Genomic DNA, 16,518 nt, shown 5'->3' with positions numbered 1-16,518 from the left:
AGACATCTGATTTAATAACGCAACTGATACGTGCGATGGTTTCAATTCGGCCGGTTCCTGCATCTCACCACGGCAGGCCCTCGTCTTTTATATTTAAGGATTTGGCGACCGCCACTTAGTATTTCTTCGGGACGACACGTCTCGAAGATCGCTGCAAGCGCCGTACTCCGGAACTCACTGCGTCCTCGATAGAAGGGTCAAGACAATTTCGCTTGCCGTCGGCGGAAGGACATGCTGATGTCACCGATGGCTTGCGACCCCCACTTGCTGTGCCACAGGCTAGGCATCCCCTGGCTACAGTCCCGCCGCAGCTGCCGTCTTCAGTTCCTTCAGACAAACCAGCCACCTCCTCGCCCGGCACTCCGTACACGACCCGGTCAGGAAGGCATGTGCGTTTTAAAGATTTTAGTGATTTTGTTCAAAAGGCTTTTTTATGTTATTAAATTTTTGTTTTTATGTCCGGTTTCTTCACTCCATGGGGTGGTGGTGTGGCGGCTTAAGACGCCGCCTATTGTCACCGGCTGGCTGTGGCAGTCCCTTTGGACGAGAGTCGCCAAGGAGAGTGTCACACTTACCAAAAATATTTGATAGTTTTTTAGTTACGTGAATGGTCATGTCAGCGATTGCAAATTGTTTGTCCGGTTTGATAAAAAGCTATTTGTAAAAACCACGAAACATTATAATTCTATCGCCATTCACGAAGTTCACGAGGCCGTTTTATTGTTCGTTAGGGGAGCGATAAATTCCCCAAATAGATAATATTCAAAGCGAATGTTTTAATTCTGAGCTTACGTAACATCCTTGCTTGAACTTGAACCTATCTTACTTAAGAGAGTATATCGTGCTAGAAATGAAATAATCTCAGTACAGAGTACTAAAAAACCGACCTCAAACGAACGTGGAATTCATATTATGTTTATACAACAAACAATAAATTAATTACCAAGTTTTACTGAAATCTGTTACCGGAAAGTGGGCAAACCCGGATTCACCCCCTAGTTCGCCACTATACAGGACTTGACACAGGAGATAATAAAAATCGGTTCTCACTACTGAAAGTATGTATAAAAACGCTTTGAATTGTTGATGAAATGATTGAAATTAACCAGTAAAATAATTGCTCCTTATATTAAAATTTAGGAGCTATTTATTAAAATGAATCTGAACAACCACGCTTAGAGGTGGATGATTATCTTCAAAATTAAATGGGACCACTATGGAGGTACCCTCTTACCAACAAAAAAGAATCATGAAAATCGGTTCACAACTACCGGAGTTATCGCGTAACATACATACAAAAAAAATTATACAGTCGAATTGAGAACCTCCTCCTTTTTTGAAGTCGGTTAAATAGAAACTTCTTAACGACAACGGCTGTAATAAAAAGTAAAAAGGTCCGAAGGTTTTATTTGGGGCATTATAATCAAGTTAGCCACCATACAATCGCACTATTTGCGAGCACGTGTGATAAAAAAATATATTTTACTAGTTTTGTTCAGAGTATATCTACTTTGCAAATTTTAATTACATTTAACATCGAACAGATTATATATACCAATATTTTTATAACAGTTCTCTTATTTAACTTACTGTGTATTGTTTTAAAGGCATTGCAAAAGTGTTCGTATTGTGGTACAAGAAAGACGTATTCAGGTCGTTAATCGAAGAGTTGGCAACTATATGGCCAGTTCCGCCGTTGGATAACGATGCACAGGCTATTAAAGATAAAAGTATCGATGCACTGAGGATTGCCCATCAATGTAAGTACAAATAAACATATATTTTCTTTCCTTATTACAGTCTGTTACAAAAATGTGCTATATACCAAACCACTTTGATAAAAGAAGTTGCTTTGTCAACTTCCCGACACTCATTTCCAACCAACGGCGCACAAGTTATATTTTAATAAAGATTGCTATTCGCCAATATAAACTTATTCTTAAACTTGTTCGTTATTACGCGAGTCAAACAAACAAAGTCAAAGTCAAACAAAGGCATTGAAAAGACTCGATGTGGAAAGTAATATCGAATAATTTGTCAGTTTCCCGTTCAATAATATAATTTAATATTTTATAGTATTATATTTACGTAAACAACTGTAGGACTTGATATTTAGGATAAATTTTGATAAATCATAGTCGTAGGACTTTTCCTACGACTATGATTTATCAAAATAATACTTTTATTAGAATGGAATAGAATAGACAAGAAATCATTTATTACTACGCCACAATACAAAAATATACAGCAATAAAGCTAAATAAAAAATATAAAGCTAAATTAAAACGATAAATGAAAATAAAATAAAAACCAAATGAAAATAAAATCATACACATCAACAAAGCAAACATTAAATATTCAACACAATTAGAGTGAATGTCATGTGTGCAGGTGTAGCGTATGTAAAAAGATCAACTCCGCTATTGTCACCGCTGAGAAAAGGCTGTGACGCTGATTTTCAGTGGACCCTAAAACGGAATAAATACCGGACGTGTGTGTCGCGAATTTACGAGTAAACTTAAATTAAATCCTTTTCTTTTTAAATAGCCCCGCTCTAAGAAAACCCTGTGTGGCGGGTGTTAAGGTCACACTCGCATAGACAATCACAAATTACACCCAACTTTTCTCACGAGAGAAATAATTGTAGGCCATACAAACATTTCTCCCAGGCTGGGAATCGAACTCAGGACCTCTGCGTGGCAGTCCAGGGTGGTAACCGTTCGGCTACGGAGACAGTTATAAATATATCGAATGCTTAGTTTTCGCGACTGTTACCAGAAAAAAAAATGGCATATTCTATTTATTTATTTATTTATTTATGGCATAGCTACAGAATACTTTTTTTAATAATATTAAATGACAGGACGAACAAGTCGTGCGCCTGATGGTAAGCTGCAGAGAGTGGCAACTCAGAGCTTTCAATTGCAAAGATCTGAGGGACACTATCACTGCACCCATCACCTTTAGACATAAGTTAACAAGTCCCATGTGCCTGTAATTTCACCAACACCCTTACCATTCAAAACCGGAACGCAGTAATGTTAACATTACTGCTTGGCGGCAGAAATAGGTAAGGTAGCAGTACTTCCCTGGGCGAACTCTTTCACAAGAAACTCTAGTAACATATACATACTGTGAAGATGCTTAAAGTTAACATGCATTACAATAGGAGTAAATTTGTATTCCTATGACAGCCACGCACGACATTGTGAAATAAACAAAGTACTTACAAATTAACAGACTATTGATCATAATAAATAAATTGCACTTAAAAATTATAGAAAAAAATCATGTTACTTAAACATAAAAACAATGAGATTCTTAAATATCCAACATACTCAGTTTCTCTTCTATTTAAATGAGTATAGTGACTATGGGAGAATCCGTACAAATTCTTAGAAAAGTGGTTATGAGCTCTAAACATGCGGAAAATAGGATCATTATATAAGACAGTCTTAGTGGTAAATGGCAGAGAAAAAGTTCTAAAAGTATCGAATACCTTTTTGAAAAGTCATATCTAGAAATCTGCCATTACTATTTGAATTGCATTCTATTTGCATGCACAACAAACTAAGAAACACCTAACGCAACTGTCGTGCGATCTGGAACCCACCTGACGTTGAGGTTGAATTTAGCAGACTGTAATTCGCTTACTTATAACTTCATACACTTGTTACTCGTTTCCCCAGTTAGCTAATGCAGTTAGAACTGCAATGATACTTAGGTTGCAGTTAGATAAAATCGAGTTTTAGATTGATGCATAATAAAGTAACGCCACTACTCGAGGTTCTCCAGAAGATTGGTCACCCATAAAAGGGAAGTTGTAATCATCTTACAGATATATGGATGCGAGGCGCCTGTCAATTAGAGTTGCTTTTCTATATCTGAGACAATTATTGTAAAAAGTCTGCAGTTTCATTAAAACTTACGTGGTTAACTGAACAACACACAACAAAGATTGAAAAGTAGATAAAAAATTTACAGTTAAGTGAACTTAACGCTATAATCCTTTTTTAAATCCAGCTTTGTATTGGACCCAATGATTGTATTGGACCCAATTTCCCTAGCTTTATGCATCTTCATATATTGTGGACAATTTGTATGATTACTACATTTTTTTTTTATATTTTAACACAAAGGCATTTTGGAAATGGAAATAAGATCAGACGTGATCTTGAGACGATAAAGAAGCCGAAACAAACCTTTTGTAAAAACAAATTTACAAAAGGTTTATTTTTTAACTGCCTCCGTGGCCGAAGGGTTACCATGCCGTAGACTGCCACGTAGAGGCCCCAGGTTCGATTCCCGAGCCAGGAGAAATATTTATATGGCCTACATTTATTTCTCTCGTGAGTTTGGGTGTAATTTGTGGTTGTCTATGTGTGTGTCCATGTGCACCCGCGACACAGGGCTTCCCTAGTGCGGGGCTATGTTGAGTGTGTGCGTTATTATTATTAATTATACAAGATTTAGATCTCAAGAAATAGTTTCATTTCTAATATGTAACAAACTAGTAGTAGTTGTACTGAATGTATATATGTGTAGACATACAAACAGTAGGAACTTGTTACCTTCTTAGGTTTTCGCTGCTACTCAATAATATTTCGTGTTTCCTAGGGTATTTTGCTGTGAACGTGTCCGGTGTATGGTTTTACAACTTGACCCCGATCGGCATCTACTTCTACCAATTATGGCAAGGACAAGACGCCCGCGTGGGTTACGTTTGGGTATCGTGGTACCCGTTCGATAAACACAAGCCCATCGCGCATGTTGCTGTTTACATTTTCGAAATGTTCGCTGGTAAATAAATCCATTTTCTTTGCAATTTTACGATTAACTGATGAAATTGAGACACGCATTGTTACATCAGGTGACATAGTTATCATGTTCACACTTCTCTTTTGTACATTTTCACGTACCTACTGTTTTTTTGTCCGAAGAAAGTCGAATTTTTATATATTATATACTCACAAAATGAGAAGACACAGTATTTTCACTGATATTTAATGCCTTTATGTTATATTAAGACAAGCGTCAAATATCTCTCTTCTGGCAAAAAGATGTGCTTGCCTTTTGCTCTTGAAATGAAATGACTACCGGTAACTAAAAATGACAGCTTCGTTCCTAAACAGATTTAAAACTTTCGTTCATTTCTTATGGCCTCTCCACACTTGTGGAGAAAGGTTATGCTAACTCAATTACTGTCCTATTTCGGTAGGAATCATATTTTTCATAGTAAATCATACGGGTTTACTAGTGGTAGATCGACTAGCGATGCGGGGGTAGCGTTACTAAAACACATCTTTGATGCTTGGGAAAGGTCCCAGAACGCTATTGGTGTTTTCTGTGACCTCTCAAAGGCATTTGATTGCGTTGGTCATAATACTCTTATTAGGAAGCTGGAACATTACGGTGTAAATGGCAAGGCATCGAAACTTGTCTCGTCATATCTCAACGGTAGAATTCAGAAAGTAGATATAAATGGAGTGACTTCTTTGGGTTCTCCAGTAAAAATGGGTGTTCCGCACGGCTCAATACTTGGACCTTTCTTATTTCTGATTTATATTAATGATCTGCCATTCTTTGTTAAGGACCATTGCGAAATAGTGTTGTTTGCTGATGACACATCCTTGATTTTTAAAACAGACAGACATGACATTAACTATGACCGTATTAATGATACCCTCTCTAAGGTAGTTTATAGGTTTAATGCTAACAATTTATTGCTTAATGCCAAGAAGACAAAATGTGTTAAATTTGAATTACCTAACGTAAAATCGACTAGTCCAAGCATAGAAATAAACGGAGAAAAGTTAGACCTTGTTAATAAAGCAGTCTTCTTGGGAGAGACCTTAGATAGTAAACTTCAGGTTTCCATATATATCGTCCCTGGCCAGCAAATTAAGCTCCGCTGCATACGCAGTCCGCAGAATACGTGAGCTTACCGATGTTAGTACTGCTAGACTAGTTTACTTTAGTTACTTCCATAGTATAATGTCCTACGGGATTCTCATGTGGGGTAAAGCGGCAGATATTCAAACCATATTTGTATTGCAAAAACGAGCGATTCGTTCTGTGTACCGTCTAGGCTCTCGGGTATCTCTCAGAGAAAAGTTTAAGGAGACTGGTGTCATGACTGTGGCATCACAGTACATTTACTCAAATATTTTATATGCCCGTAAAAATACACATAATTTCAATAAGAAAGAAGATATCCATAATATTAACCTTAGAGCTAAGTCCAAACTCATGGTACCACGATTTCGTTTAACCAAGGTAAACAACTCTTTTATGGGGAACTGTATACGTTTTTACAATAAGATTCCGGAGCATTTATTAAGTTTATCATTTCCTAAGTTTAAAAACTACATTAAAAATATTTTGATCGACAAATCATATTACAAAAACGAAAACGAAATGAAGACTACGTGTTAGATAAAGATGTATGGAAAGACGACATGGCTCCAGAATCCACACAAATTTGATTCAAAGTGTATTCCATAGCATTTAAGTTTATTTGAAAAGAGCAATCCCTAGAGTTTCTTGCTCGTTCTTCTCAGGGAGGTCAGCGTAGTGAACGAGCAGTAGCTTAAGTGTGACGTTTTCAAGTGTAAATTTATTTTACCTATGGAATATATAATCTTTGACTTTGTGCGTGATCACGGGCGAAGCCGCAAACTACTCGCGAAGCATGAGTGTGGATACCATTTGCATAAGCTTCGCGGCTACACGCCGCGTTCGCGACTCCTTCCCAATTGTTGTCGGTATTTTGTCCCGCGACAACGGGTTCGCGAAGCGCGAACTTGGCGTGAGCGGAACAAGGCTCCACATTCGTGTCGGCTTTGTTTGTATTTTTATTGTTGACGAAAAATTTAAATCACTAAATGATTGTCACTAAAAAGCTTACAGGATGGAAAAAAAAATAAAGAAACTAAAAAGACAGTTAACGCGTGATAGTGGACCGTTCCGAAATATCAGGAAAATAAAACGAAATCATACCTTAGTAAATTAAAGGAATGATGCAAATATGTTTATAAAAATAAGTTACTAAAAAGCGAGAAAGCGAATATATTGCGCATAAGGAACTATTTTTCTAACGAGCGGACGACTTGGCTGTACGTATGCTTATTATTTATAATTTCAATTTTTTTATTTTATTTTATTACATAGGGCGCACTATAAATTTCCGGAACTGGCCACTTACATAAGCAATATTTAAAAAGTAATTACAACATTTGAAAATGGAACTCTAATATAGTTTGTTTCATCTGACTGTCACTTTTTTTACATTGTGGCGTCATTTTGAAATTGGTTGTCTACATCACCATGGATTTGACCATTTAACTCGTGAAATTTTTCGTAGTATGTTTTTCTACGACTTTAAGTGTAATTTAGCAGTGTAGTAAAAATAACCGTAAACGCCGTATCATCTTGCACCACGATAATGCCAGTTCTCACACGGCCAGACTGACAAATTAATTTTTGAAAATGAACAACGTCGACTTTATGAGCCATTCCGCGTATAGTCCCGACCTGGCCTTGTCACTTTTATTTATTTCCAAAAATTAAGAACCAGTTACGCAGTCAACGATTTTCATCACCTGAAATGGCTGTCGAAGAGTATGAAAAATATGTTTCCGAGATTGTCACGGAGGAGTGGCATAAATTTTTTCAAAATTGGTTCATTCGCACGAAAAGGTGCATTAACGCTAACGGAGAATATTTTGAGAAACAATAAATTAATTTCTGACCTTATATATTAAACCTGTTGCATCAAAATATTCAAGGCATGAAAGGAAAAGAGTTACAAATAGAATTATTTATTAACTGTAATAATATTGATATTCTTTGTATTACTGAACACCACTTTCTATCAAAACATCAGTTCATGTTTAGCTTCAACAATCACCAGGTGGCTAGTTCGTTCAGCAGAGAAATAGCTATTCCAGGCGACTCTTTAATTCTTATTAAAATTAAAATTTAAAGAACGTACAGATATTGTGAGCCTATCTATTGAGCGGACTATAGAATTATCCTGCATAGAGCTTGAACGGCTTGTTATATTAAGCGTTTACAGACCCCCTCATTCATCTTACGAACTATTTGAAAAAAGATTAAATGAAGTTTTAGGCAAATGAAATAATCCAAATAAATGTATTGCTGTGTGTGGTGACTTCAATGTTAACTTATTAGAAGATTCCAGTGCTAGCAGTAGGCTCATATCATTTTTCCAATGTTATAATCTTGTGAATCTTTTCTTGGTGCCTACTAGAATAACTTCTACTACTGCCACTTGTTAGACAACATTTATACTAACGCCTTACCCAGTAATAAATCTATTATAAATAAATTAACTTCTGATCACTGTCAATTAGCCACTTTTAATATAGCTGTTGACAAAATGCCAAAAAAGGATATCACATGTGTTCCAATAATATGTAATGGTCGACTTAAAGCTTATAGAAATAATGTAATGCTTAAAGTAACTGACATTCCGTACGTTAACGATCCCAATAAATTGTATAATTCAGTTTTCAACATAGTGAAAAGCGAACATGATAATGTTTTAGGTCCAAAATCATAACTATTAATAATTCATTGAAATTTAGTGATTGGGCGACTGTGGGAATTCACAAAAGTAGACAAAGGCTACATGATCTTTACGATGAAAGGACTTATAACACTAGTAACAGTTTTAATGATTTTGTTAGGAAATATTCGAAAATATTTAAACGTGTTTGTGTTGCAGCCAAAGCAATGTTTATAAATAATAAAATAAAAAGCAGCGCGAATGTAGTAAAAACGACTTGGAATATTATAAATAGCGAAACTGGAAGGGTCAAACCTCGTAACTTAGATTTTCAACTATGATTTAATGACAAAATTGTAAGCACAGATGCAGAAGTTGCTAAAATGTTTGAAAATTTTTTTACTGACATTCCAATTTTGACTACTAAGTCGTTAAATTCATCTCCCACCGCCGCTGAATCCTTACTAAAAGAAAATAATGCAGTTAGTATCATTAATTTTAAGTTCAAGTTCAATTAATTTAAATTTCAAGTGTAATAATGTTTACCTATGAAATAAAGATTATTTTGAATTTGAATTTGAATTTGACCATTTATAGTATTTTTTCTTATTCATTCCGGAAACTTATAGTGCGCCACACGTATTAAATGATCCCTAGCCGTAACCACCTTGTGCAAAGATTAGAAGTCAGTAAGTATAGTGTTGTGTTAATGTAAAACACAAGCAACCTTTATATACTAGCTTTAGTTATTTCCATATATCTTAATTAAACATTAACACAGTTTTGTTATGACGAAAATTTATAGTAAAATTAATATTTATGTCTAGTAAAATTATGCCTTGACTTTATGAATAGTGATTAAATAAGAGTAAAATTAAGTGTGAAAAAATATTATGCCTCGTCGTCAATTTATGTAAACCAAAGCGCCACAGTTTTACTACCCATAACTCTGTACAACTTAAACAACTACGATTTATTTATTAAAGTGGGCTGCGTTAGTTATACTAGACTAAAATTAACAACACGGATAACCAGAATGTGTAGAGCATCCGTATTCTTTACTTCTCCTTCACCTAGATTTCCTTTGAGGTGAAATGATATAATGTGTACATCATGATAAATGACGTACGTCGACCACACAGAAAATCGTTTTTTTTTTTGGCCAAATACGAACTGAACTTGTTTTTAACCGACTTTGAAAAAGGAAGAGATTCTCAATTAGATAGTTTTTTTTGTGTATGTTATTATTGTGTATGTTATAGTGATTACTGCGATTTGTAAACCGACTTTAATGATTCTGTTGTTCTGATTGGTCCCATTTAAATTTGAAGAAAATATTCCACCTCTAAGGGTGACAAACTAGCGAATTAATCTGGTTTCGCGCACTTTCTATTTACCGATTTCAATATAACGTGACAAAGCGATGTAATTCCAATAAAAAAGCCGATAAGCAAACTTTTGAGGTCGGTTTTTTTTAATAAAAAAGTTAAATTTAGTTGATAATGAAAACAGAAGATAGAGATAATGAACTATGGGGCCCACAACAGGATCGACTATAACGACTTCGCACAGTATTTTTTTTTTCCATAACGTTCATCTACGGAAAAATCAGTTACATTCGATTGCTATTAGAAATATTTCAATAAAATTTTATCTCCCGTTTCCGTAACAAATACGTCAGAGGACTTTTAACTTATTTTACACATATCATTCAATGAATTTCTCTGGATCTACTTCACGCGCTACGCAACCACGATATCATTTCGCCTTAAAAGATAGGGACAAGGTATTATATAATTATATAACTTGACATTTTGAGGACCTTAAATATTGCTTGTTTATTTCACCATGTTCGTATACCGCTCATAATACAATGAAAGTGTGACTGGTAAGCTGATGTGCTTAAAAGGTCAAACCAATGTGGTCTTCAATTTTGTTGTGCACATAATATATTTTTAGTCCTATTACTGGAAATCTTAGCATTATGATCACAAAATTACACACCTCATAATGTGTCAGTCATATTAATAAACGTTACTTCGAATAATCCTAATATTTTAATTCATAATTTTTATTGTTATACAAATAAATGATAGATTGAGGGATTGACAATTTTGTTTTGATTTTTAATTTGTAGTAGATTTTATTGTTCACAGAACAATTTCTAGTTGAAATACCTTGCTCACTTTTTCTTTAAATATGAGTTTAGGAACAAAAGTATAATAATGAATGAAATTATCCGTTAATGTTATTCTCTGCAAAAATATTATGAGTAATAATGTTGTATATAGGTTGGTTAGGAATTCAGAATTTATTTGTGTGATTAATATTGAGAAATTCAAAGTATTTTAAAAGAAAAAGAAAAGAAAAAATGGCAAGATTAATTTTCTGAGAACGAATATTAGCCCCTTCTTAATATTACTTAATATGTGCTTAAGTTTATGTCTCTAGGTCAAAGCTGTGTTTGGATAATGATTGGCACGGACCTCCTTTTCTCTGCAATGGCAAGTCACATCTGCCTATTGCTGAGATTGCTACAGAAACGCCTAGAATCCCTGGCTTCGTCTGATCGGACAAACGAAGAATACTATCAGGAAATAATTACAAATATTAAATTGCATCAACGGCTTATTACGTAAGTTCTAATCAGAGCCAGTCACATGAAGTCTCACGTATTTTGATTATAGGCGTTTATATGTACGTAATATGTGCACATTTTTCATTTGTATAGTTACTTTAGAGTCATTTTCACATTTACCTATATAAGTGTCATAGAATAATGAGACCAGTAAGTAGGACAACTCCCGCCTGTTCGGTGTATCCAATACCTACACGTCACTGGGAGCGTAGGGTTGTCACATCAATACTTTAGTTGTACTTACAGGTAGTAAACATTATTTGAAAAATGTAAGGTGTTATCACAGTATTGTCGTGCTATATCGAAATAATCTATGTTAAATGCAGTATTTATGTTTATATACTAGCATCGCGGATTGATATCTCTATTATTTGTGGATGATTATAAAATAGAAATGTAATGAAACAATACCGAATTTGAATCACTCTTGTTCAAACCACCATGACAATAAACACGTCTAATATTTGATATCATTTATTAAATGAATGCTTTAACTCTATAATGAATGGTGCGTGCGACGACGCGTGATTTGTAACGTGAATGCACTGCGAGATTATGCGAAAGTGTACGTCTTTACAAGACGCGCGGCGGGCCTACATACATAGAAACCGCGCTACGTTACTTGTTTGATTATTCTATGTCGGTGTTTGTGTGAAGACTAAGAAAACTAAAGAAGAGGCAATCGTTCTTGCATTTAGATTAACCTTACTGTGTCTCCCATCTAGATTAACCGTACAGTAATCGTAAATATTTTTTTATAATTATATTTTGTTCCAGGTATTGTAACGATTTGGAAGAAGCATTTTCTGTATCAAACCTTATAAATATTGTACTGAGTTCAGTCAACATCTGCTGCGTTGTTTTTGTTATAGTGGTTAGTATATACTGCGAATTCGAATTGTGCAATACGCTTAATAGTGCGGCTTTATAAAGCAATTAACTCAATTATTTACAGCTACTAGAGCCCTTGTTGGCTATAAGCAACAAGCTATTTTTGGCATCGGCCCTCATTCAAATAGGACTCATATGCCTGTATGGAGACTCCATTTTACATGCCGTAAGTGTTTTTTAATTGATTGATCAGTCAAATAGTGTTGTATAAGTCACTTTTATTATTAAACTGTACCCTCGCTTAATCCTCTATCTCTACTTAGACACGTACTGGGTCAAAAGCTCGTCAAACTGTTAAAGGCCAAATTGCCTACCATGATGTGCTTTTGATTGTACCTACTATTTAGTTCATAAATGTAAATAAATAAAGCAACTATATATTTTTAATATATTTTTTACTATTCTAAATCAAAATTCATAAAATATTTTTTTTGTCACAGTTTATTTTCTCCGCAAGTACTTGCGTACTTGCCATAAAAAGTCGAAGTTTGTAACAAAGATTTTTTTATGTATATCAAGTGATAGGACGAACAATTAGTGCGCCTGATGGTAAACTACACGCCAAACCACGCCATAACATTTGCAGTGTCGCTCTGCTCTATAAATCGCAAAAATCTGAGGGGCACTACCATTGCGCCCGTCATCCTGAGACCTAAGTTGACAAGTAAGAATAAGAATGTAATATTAAGACGTAATTAAGGAGAACGTGCAGCACCCGGACAAACCAATGTAGGTTTAAGGGTGTGATGTATATATATTTTTGTAATATTCTTAGTGTTTAAAATAAATAAATAAAAATAAAAAAAAAGTCCCATGTGCCCAAAAGGTAGAAATTTATGAGCTTAACAGTAATGTGTTCTTTAAGTTTTATATATATTAATTGAGGTGCACGACAGGAGCCTCCCCGCATCATACCTTTTCTGTGCGTCCCAACTACGGCCCAAGTCCTCCAGGGCCAGTTCCCATCAGTGAGACTGTATAGGCTAATTATTATAATAACAATAATAATTATTAAAGGAATTACATATACATATATTACCACATAAATATTATATACGTAAATATAATCATTTAAAAACGGAATATGTAATGAACAAAGAAATACAACCAACGATAAAGAGGGAAGATAATCTTACAACCACAATGTCTGCAATCTGTGATTTTCTTGTGTTCCACCCATTCGTCTTCAGAAAGTTTCCAAGATACTTCTACGACCGACTCGACACGTTGCTGATTATCTTACCTCAGTCTTTCTTGATCCAACCGTTAATGTATTAATAAACAATATTATACTTTCAATTTTTATATCTAGAGCAGTCATTTACGCAAATATTATAAGAGAAACTAAGAAATTCCTAACACGTTGATACATAAATCCTTCACTGAATACGGCGATGATTTCAGGAATTTCCAGTTCCTATAATTATTTAATCTTAATCGGATCGCGATGTTCCAGAATGCGGATATTGCATCATCGGCGTATAAAAGCGGATGGTACCAGACCGACCCGAGATGCCGACGAGCGCTACTGTTCCTCATTATCAGGTTTAATACTTTCGTGCAGTTATATAAGCATGTAATTACACCAAACGTAAAATTGCTGTCAACAGCGCTCATTTATTATCAGCACTAGGACAATAATGATTGTCATACCTCACTCTAGCTAACTCCAAAATACCTAAGTAAGTATTTCAAAATCGTAAAATGTAGAGGGTGAACTTGCTGTCAATGTAATGAAACCTAAATATGCCACATGAGTACTTTACTCATGTGCTAATACTGTCGTAACTCAAAATGGCGAAATTGAAAAAACACGATGTAAAAGTTTAAAAAAATTAAAGAATGAAACAAAAAGTTATATTCTCGTTTAGAACTATTGGATAACTAAATATTATGCATAAATAAAAATAATCGTATTATTTGCAGTAAGACCCATTCAGGGTCGTTTTCAGATAACCTCCAAAAATGTGTCCCTTTCAATAACTTTTATGTTATTACATCAATGCTAAGCATTGTTTATTTAATATGATTGCTTGCTTACTTTGTCTGTGTTACACATAAAAAGACTACTTTACTACGTCACAGTAATAAATAAAAATTAAAAAAGTGGGCAATTTTTCATTCATGGGAGCAGGTTCCACGTCGCCGTAATTTTAAGAAAAGAAGAAAAAAAACTGGACGCTCGTGGAAATTGCAATATTTCTCTTCGAGGATAACCTCTAGTAACTGTCACGTCGAATACATACCGTAACTTTCCAAATTATTAGAAACAAACATGTTTTCTTGGGAATACAAAATGTGTTTCAATTTTTCTTATCATTAGTGTCACTTCAACTAAAAGCCTCCTAATAACAAAAGTTCATACCGCATCACCTTCTTCCGCTTCATCCGTTTTTTGTTGTATTTAACTTAAATATTTCTGTGATTTTATAATTACTGACATTGCTTGAACTTATTTGTACGTTTAAAACCTTAAAACCAAAAGAAAAAAGGGTTTTACAAAAATCACTCAAAAAGTGCCATTGAAATTCGGAAAGTGACATTCACCCTTCAGTCATTTTTGAACTTTCGAATCCCGTTTTATCAATTCCATAATTTTTGAGTTAATACAGTACTTGGTTTCATGTGCAAATGTGTTTTTTTATCATTTCAGAGCCCAGAAACCAATAGCGTTCACAGCTATGAAATTTACTACAATTTCTCTTATTACATACTCTTCGGTACGTACAATATATATTATTTTCTATCATGATACCCATGTGAACATGTAACTATTAGATTTTTTTTTAAATACGGTTTGGTACACCATGTAACACGGCTTTTGTTTCTGGGTTATCGATGTCATTTTCTATTGTTGCACTTATGAAATAAAAACATGAAATTTCTCATAAGTTGCGCTACGGCAATAGCTGTTTAAACCCTGTATCGAGATCCGCAACAGGCACTTAGAAAAGTTCGTAAGATTCGCAGTCTTATTTCGTAGCTTAGTTGCCAGAGACGCCGCAACGTTGAGGCAACAGACGCTAGATCGAGTCCAGTCGGATCGAAGGTATATTTATTTGTGTTTGTTCTATCTTTGTACCAATCATAATAACGTTAACTTTTTTCATTTGGGCAGCAAAGTGCAAAGTCGTGAGAGTAGATAAAGTTCCCATAAGAAGAAAAAAACTATTAATTAAATTGTATAGATCAGCCTTTCTAAATATACAGTAGATATCTGTACTTTTCTTTTTCAGATATTGACAAGGTCGTACTCCTACTTCGCTCTTCTCTACACAATGTACAGAGATCATTAGAATGTGTTTAGTAAGCACTTAGCAATAATGAATATAGCTGTTTGTCTCTACAGTGAAAAATGTACCCTCTACTCAACCATATATAAATGATTTTCATTTTCAATGCAGTTTTCCTAGGCTTCTGTTGCATATAACATAGACAATTTCGGCCATTCTCAAAATAGTTCTCAAATTTTTGCATGTGTGGGCCTTTCATGTCTCTGCAAAACATTAAACAGAACCACAAATATATTTTTTATGTAGTTTGTACTTTTATCTAAAGGTATTTTTAAGGCTTTAGCTCTGCTACTTAATTATCATACGTATTTTATTTTTCAAACACTTGTTCTCCAATTATTGTAGCATGTCCGGACGCTACCTTTGTGTGAAAATTTACTTCTCATTTTAGTCCGGCATGGATTACGCCAGTACCATTCCAAATCCTGGATGGCGAAATACTGCTTGTGTAATCACATAAAAATTTTACCCACAACGGCCATTATTTTAAAATCTACCAACAAATATCCAAATAGCCGGTCCGAAGTTATAATTACCATCGCCATATCTTTTCAAAGTGCGCATCCCTGAATCACGAAATATTTGAAAGTCAGTATTGCCTGAATCGCGAGCTATCTGCCGTGGCTTGGCACTCGAATAGTGCGAATGTACCAGTGTATTCGCTTGCAATTTACATACCCAAGTATCTAATTACCGTAACTTTGGTTTCGAAATTTTCTAATCCCCATTCCCCTATACATTTTTCAAGGAAATGTGTTGTCACTTATTGAAGTAAAAGAGCTAAGAGGCCTTTATGTATTACGATATTCGAGTATTTCCCATCACTTCCAGTTTTTGAAATTTTTAACAAAAGGGTCCGTGTTGTAAGTACCATAGTATAAATTACCGTAAGTTTTCTAATTACCGTAGTATAAAAATATTTAAGAATTTTAAATATTACATACTATTTCGTGGCAGTATAAAGCATATCCAAACATCTTATGATACAAACGAGACTTCTAGATAATTAGACCTTATAATAAAACCAACTAACAACATTTTTGGGAAAACAACAAAAAATAAGGAGGAAATATTAGAAAAAAAAGAGACTTGCGGCACGTCTGCTGTGATAACGTTTAAAAAATAACCCAATTTTATATCAGCGATCGAAAGAGAAGGAAAAGAGA

At 34.6% G+C, this 16,518-nt stretch overlaps 1 protein-coding gene across 1 annotated transcript; it reads left to right on the top strand.

The window, feature by feature from the left end:
- The first annotated feature begins 218 nt into the window (after positions 1-218).
- LOC113232723 (odorant receptor 4-like) lies at positions 219-15,681 on the top strand. Its single transcript, XM_026467502.1, has 9 exons — positions 219-385; positions 1,608-1,760; positions 4,618-4,800; positions 10,982-11,165; positions 11,946-12,042; positions 12,124-12,225; positions 13,516-13,604; positions 14,713-14,779; positions 15,296-15,681. The coding sequence occupies exons 1-9, from the start codon at positions 232-234 to the stop codon at positions 15,353-15,355; spliced, it is 1,089 nt and encodes a 362-aa protein (XP_026323287.1). The 5' UTR covers positions 219-231; the 3' UTR covers positions 15,356-15,681.
- The last annotated feature ends 837 nt before the right edge of the window (positions 15,682-16,518 follow it).

The sequence above is a fragment of the Hyposmocoma kahamanoa genome, unplaced genomic scaffold (assembly GCF_003589595.1).
Source record: "Hyposmocoma kahamanoa isolate Upper Pololo Valley unplaced genomic scaffold, ASM358959v1 78, whole genome shotgun sequence".
Lineage (NCBI taxonomy): Eukaryota > Metazoa > Arthropoda > Insecta > Lepidoptera > Cosmopterigidae > Hyposmocoma > Hyposmocoma kahamanoa.
Note: the sequence above shows the minus strand (reverse complement) of the source record. Positions and strands in the feature narration are given on the sequence as shown.

Excerpts from the sequence above, each read along its gene's own strand:
- LOC113232723 (XM_026467502.1), top strand. The coding sequence starts at position 232 with ATGCTGATGTCACCGATGGCTTGCGACCCCCACTTGCTGTGCCACAGG. Across the intron at positions 386-1,607 it reads TACACGACCCGGTCAGGAAG|GCATTGCAAAAGTGTTCGTA; the intron begins GCATGTGCGTTT and ends ATTGTTTTAAAG. Across the intron at positions 14,780-15,295 it reads CTCTTATTACATACTCTTCG|ATATTGACAAGGTCGTACTC; the intron begins GTACGTACAATA and ends TTTCTTTTTCAG.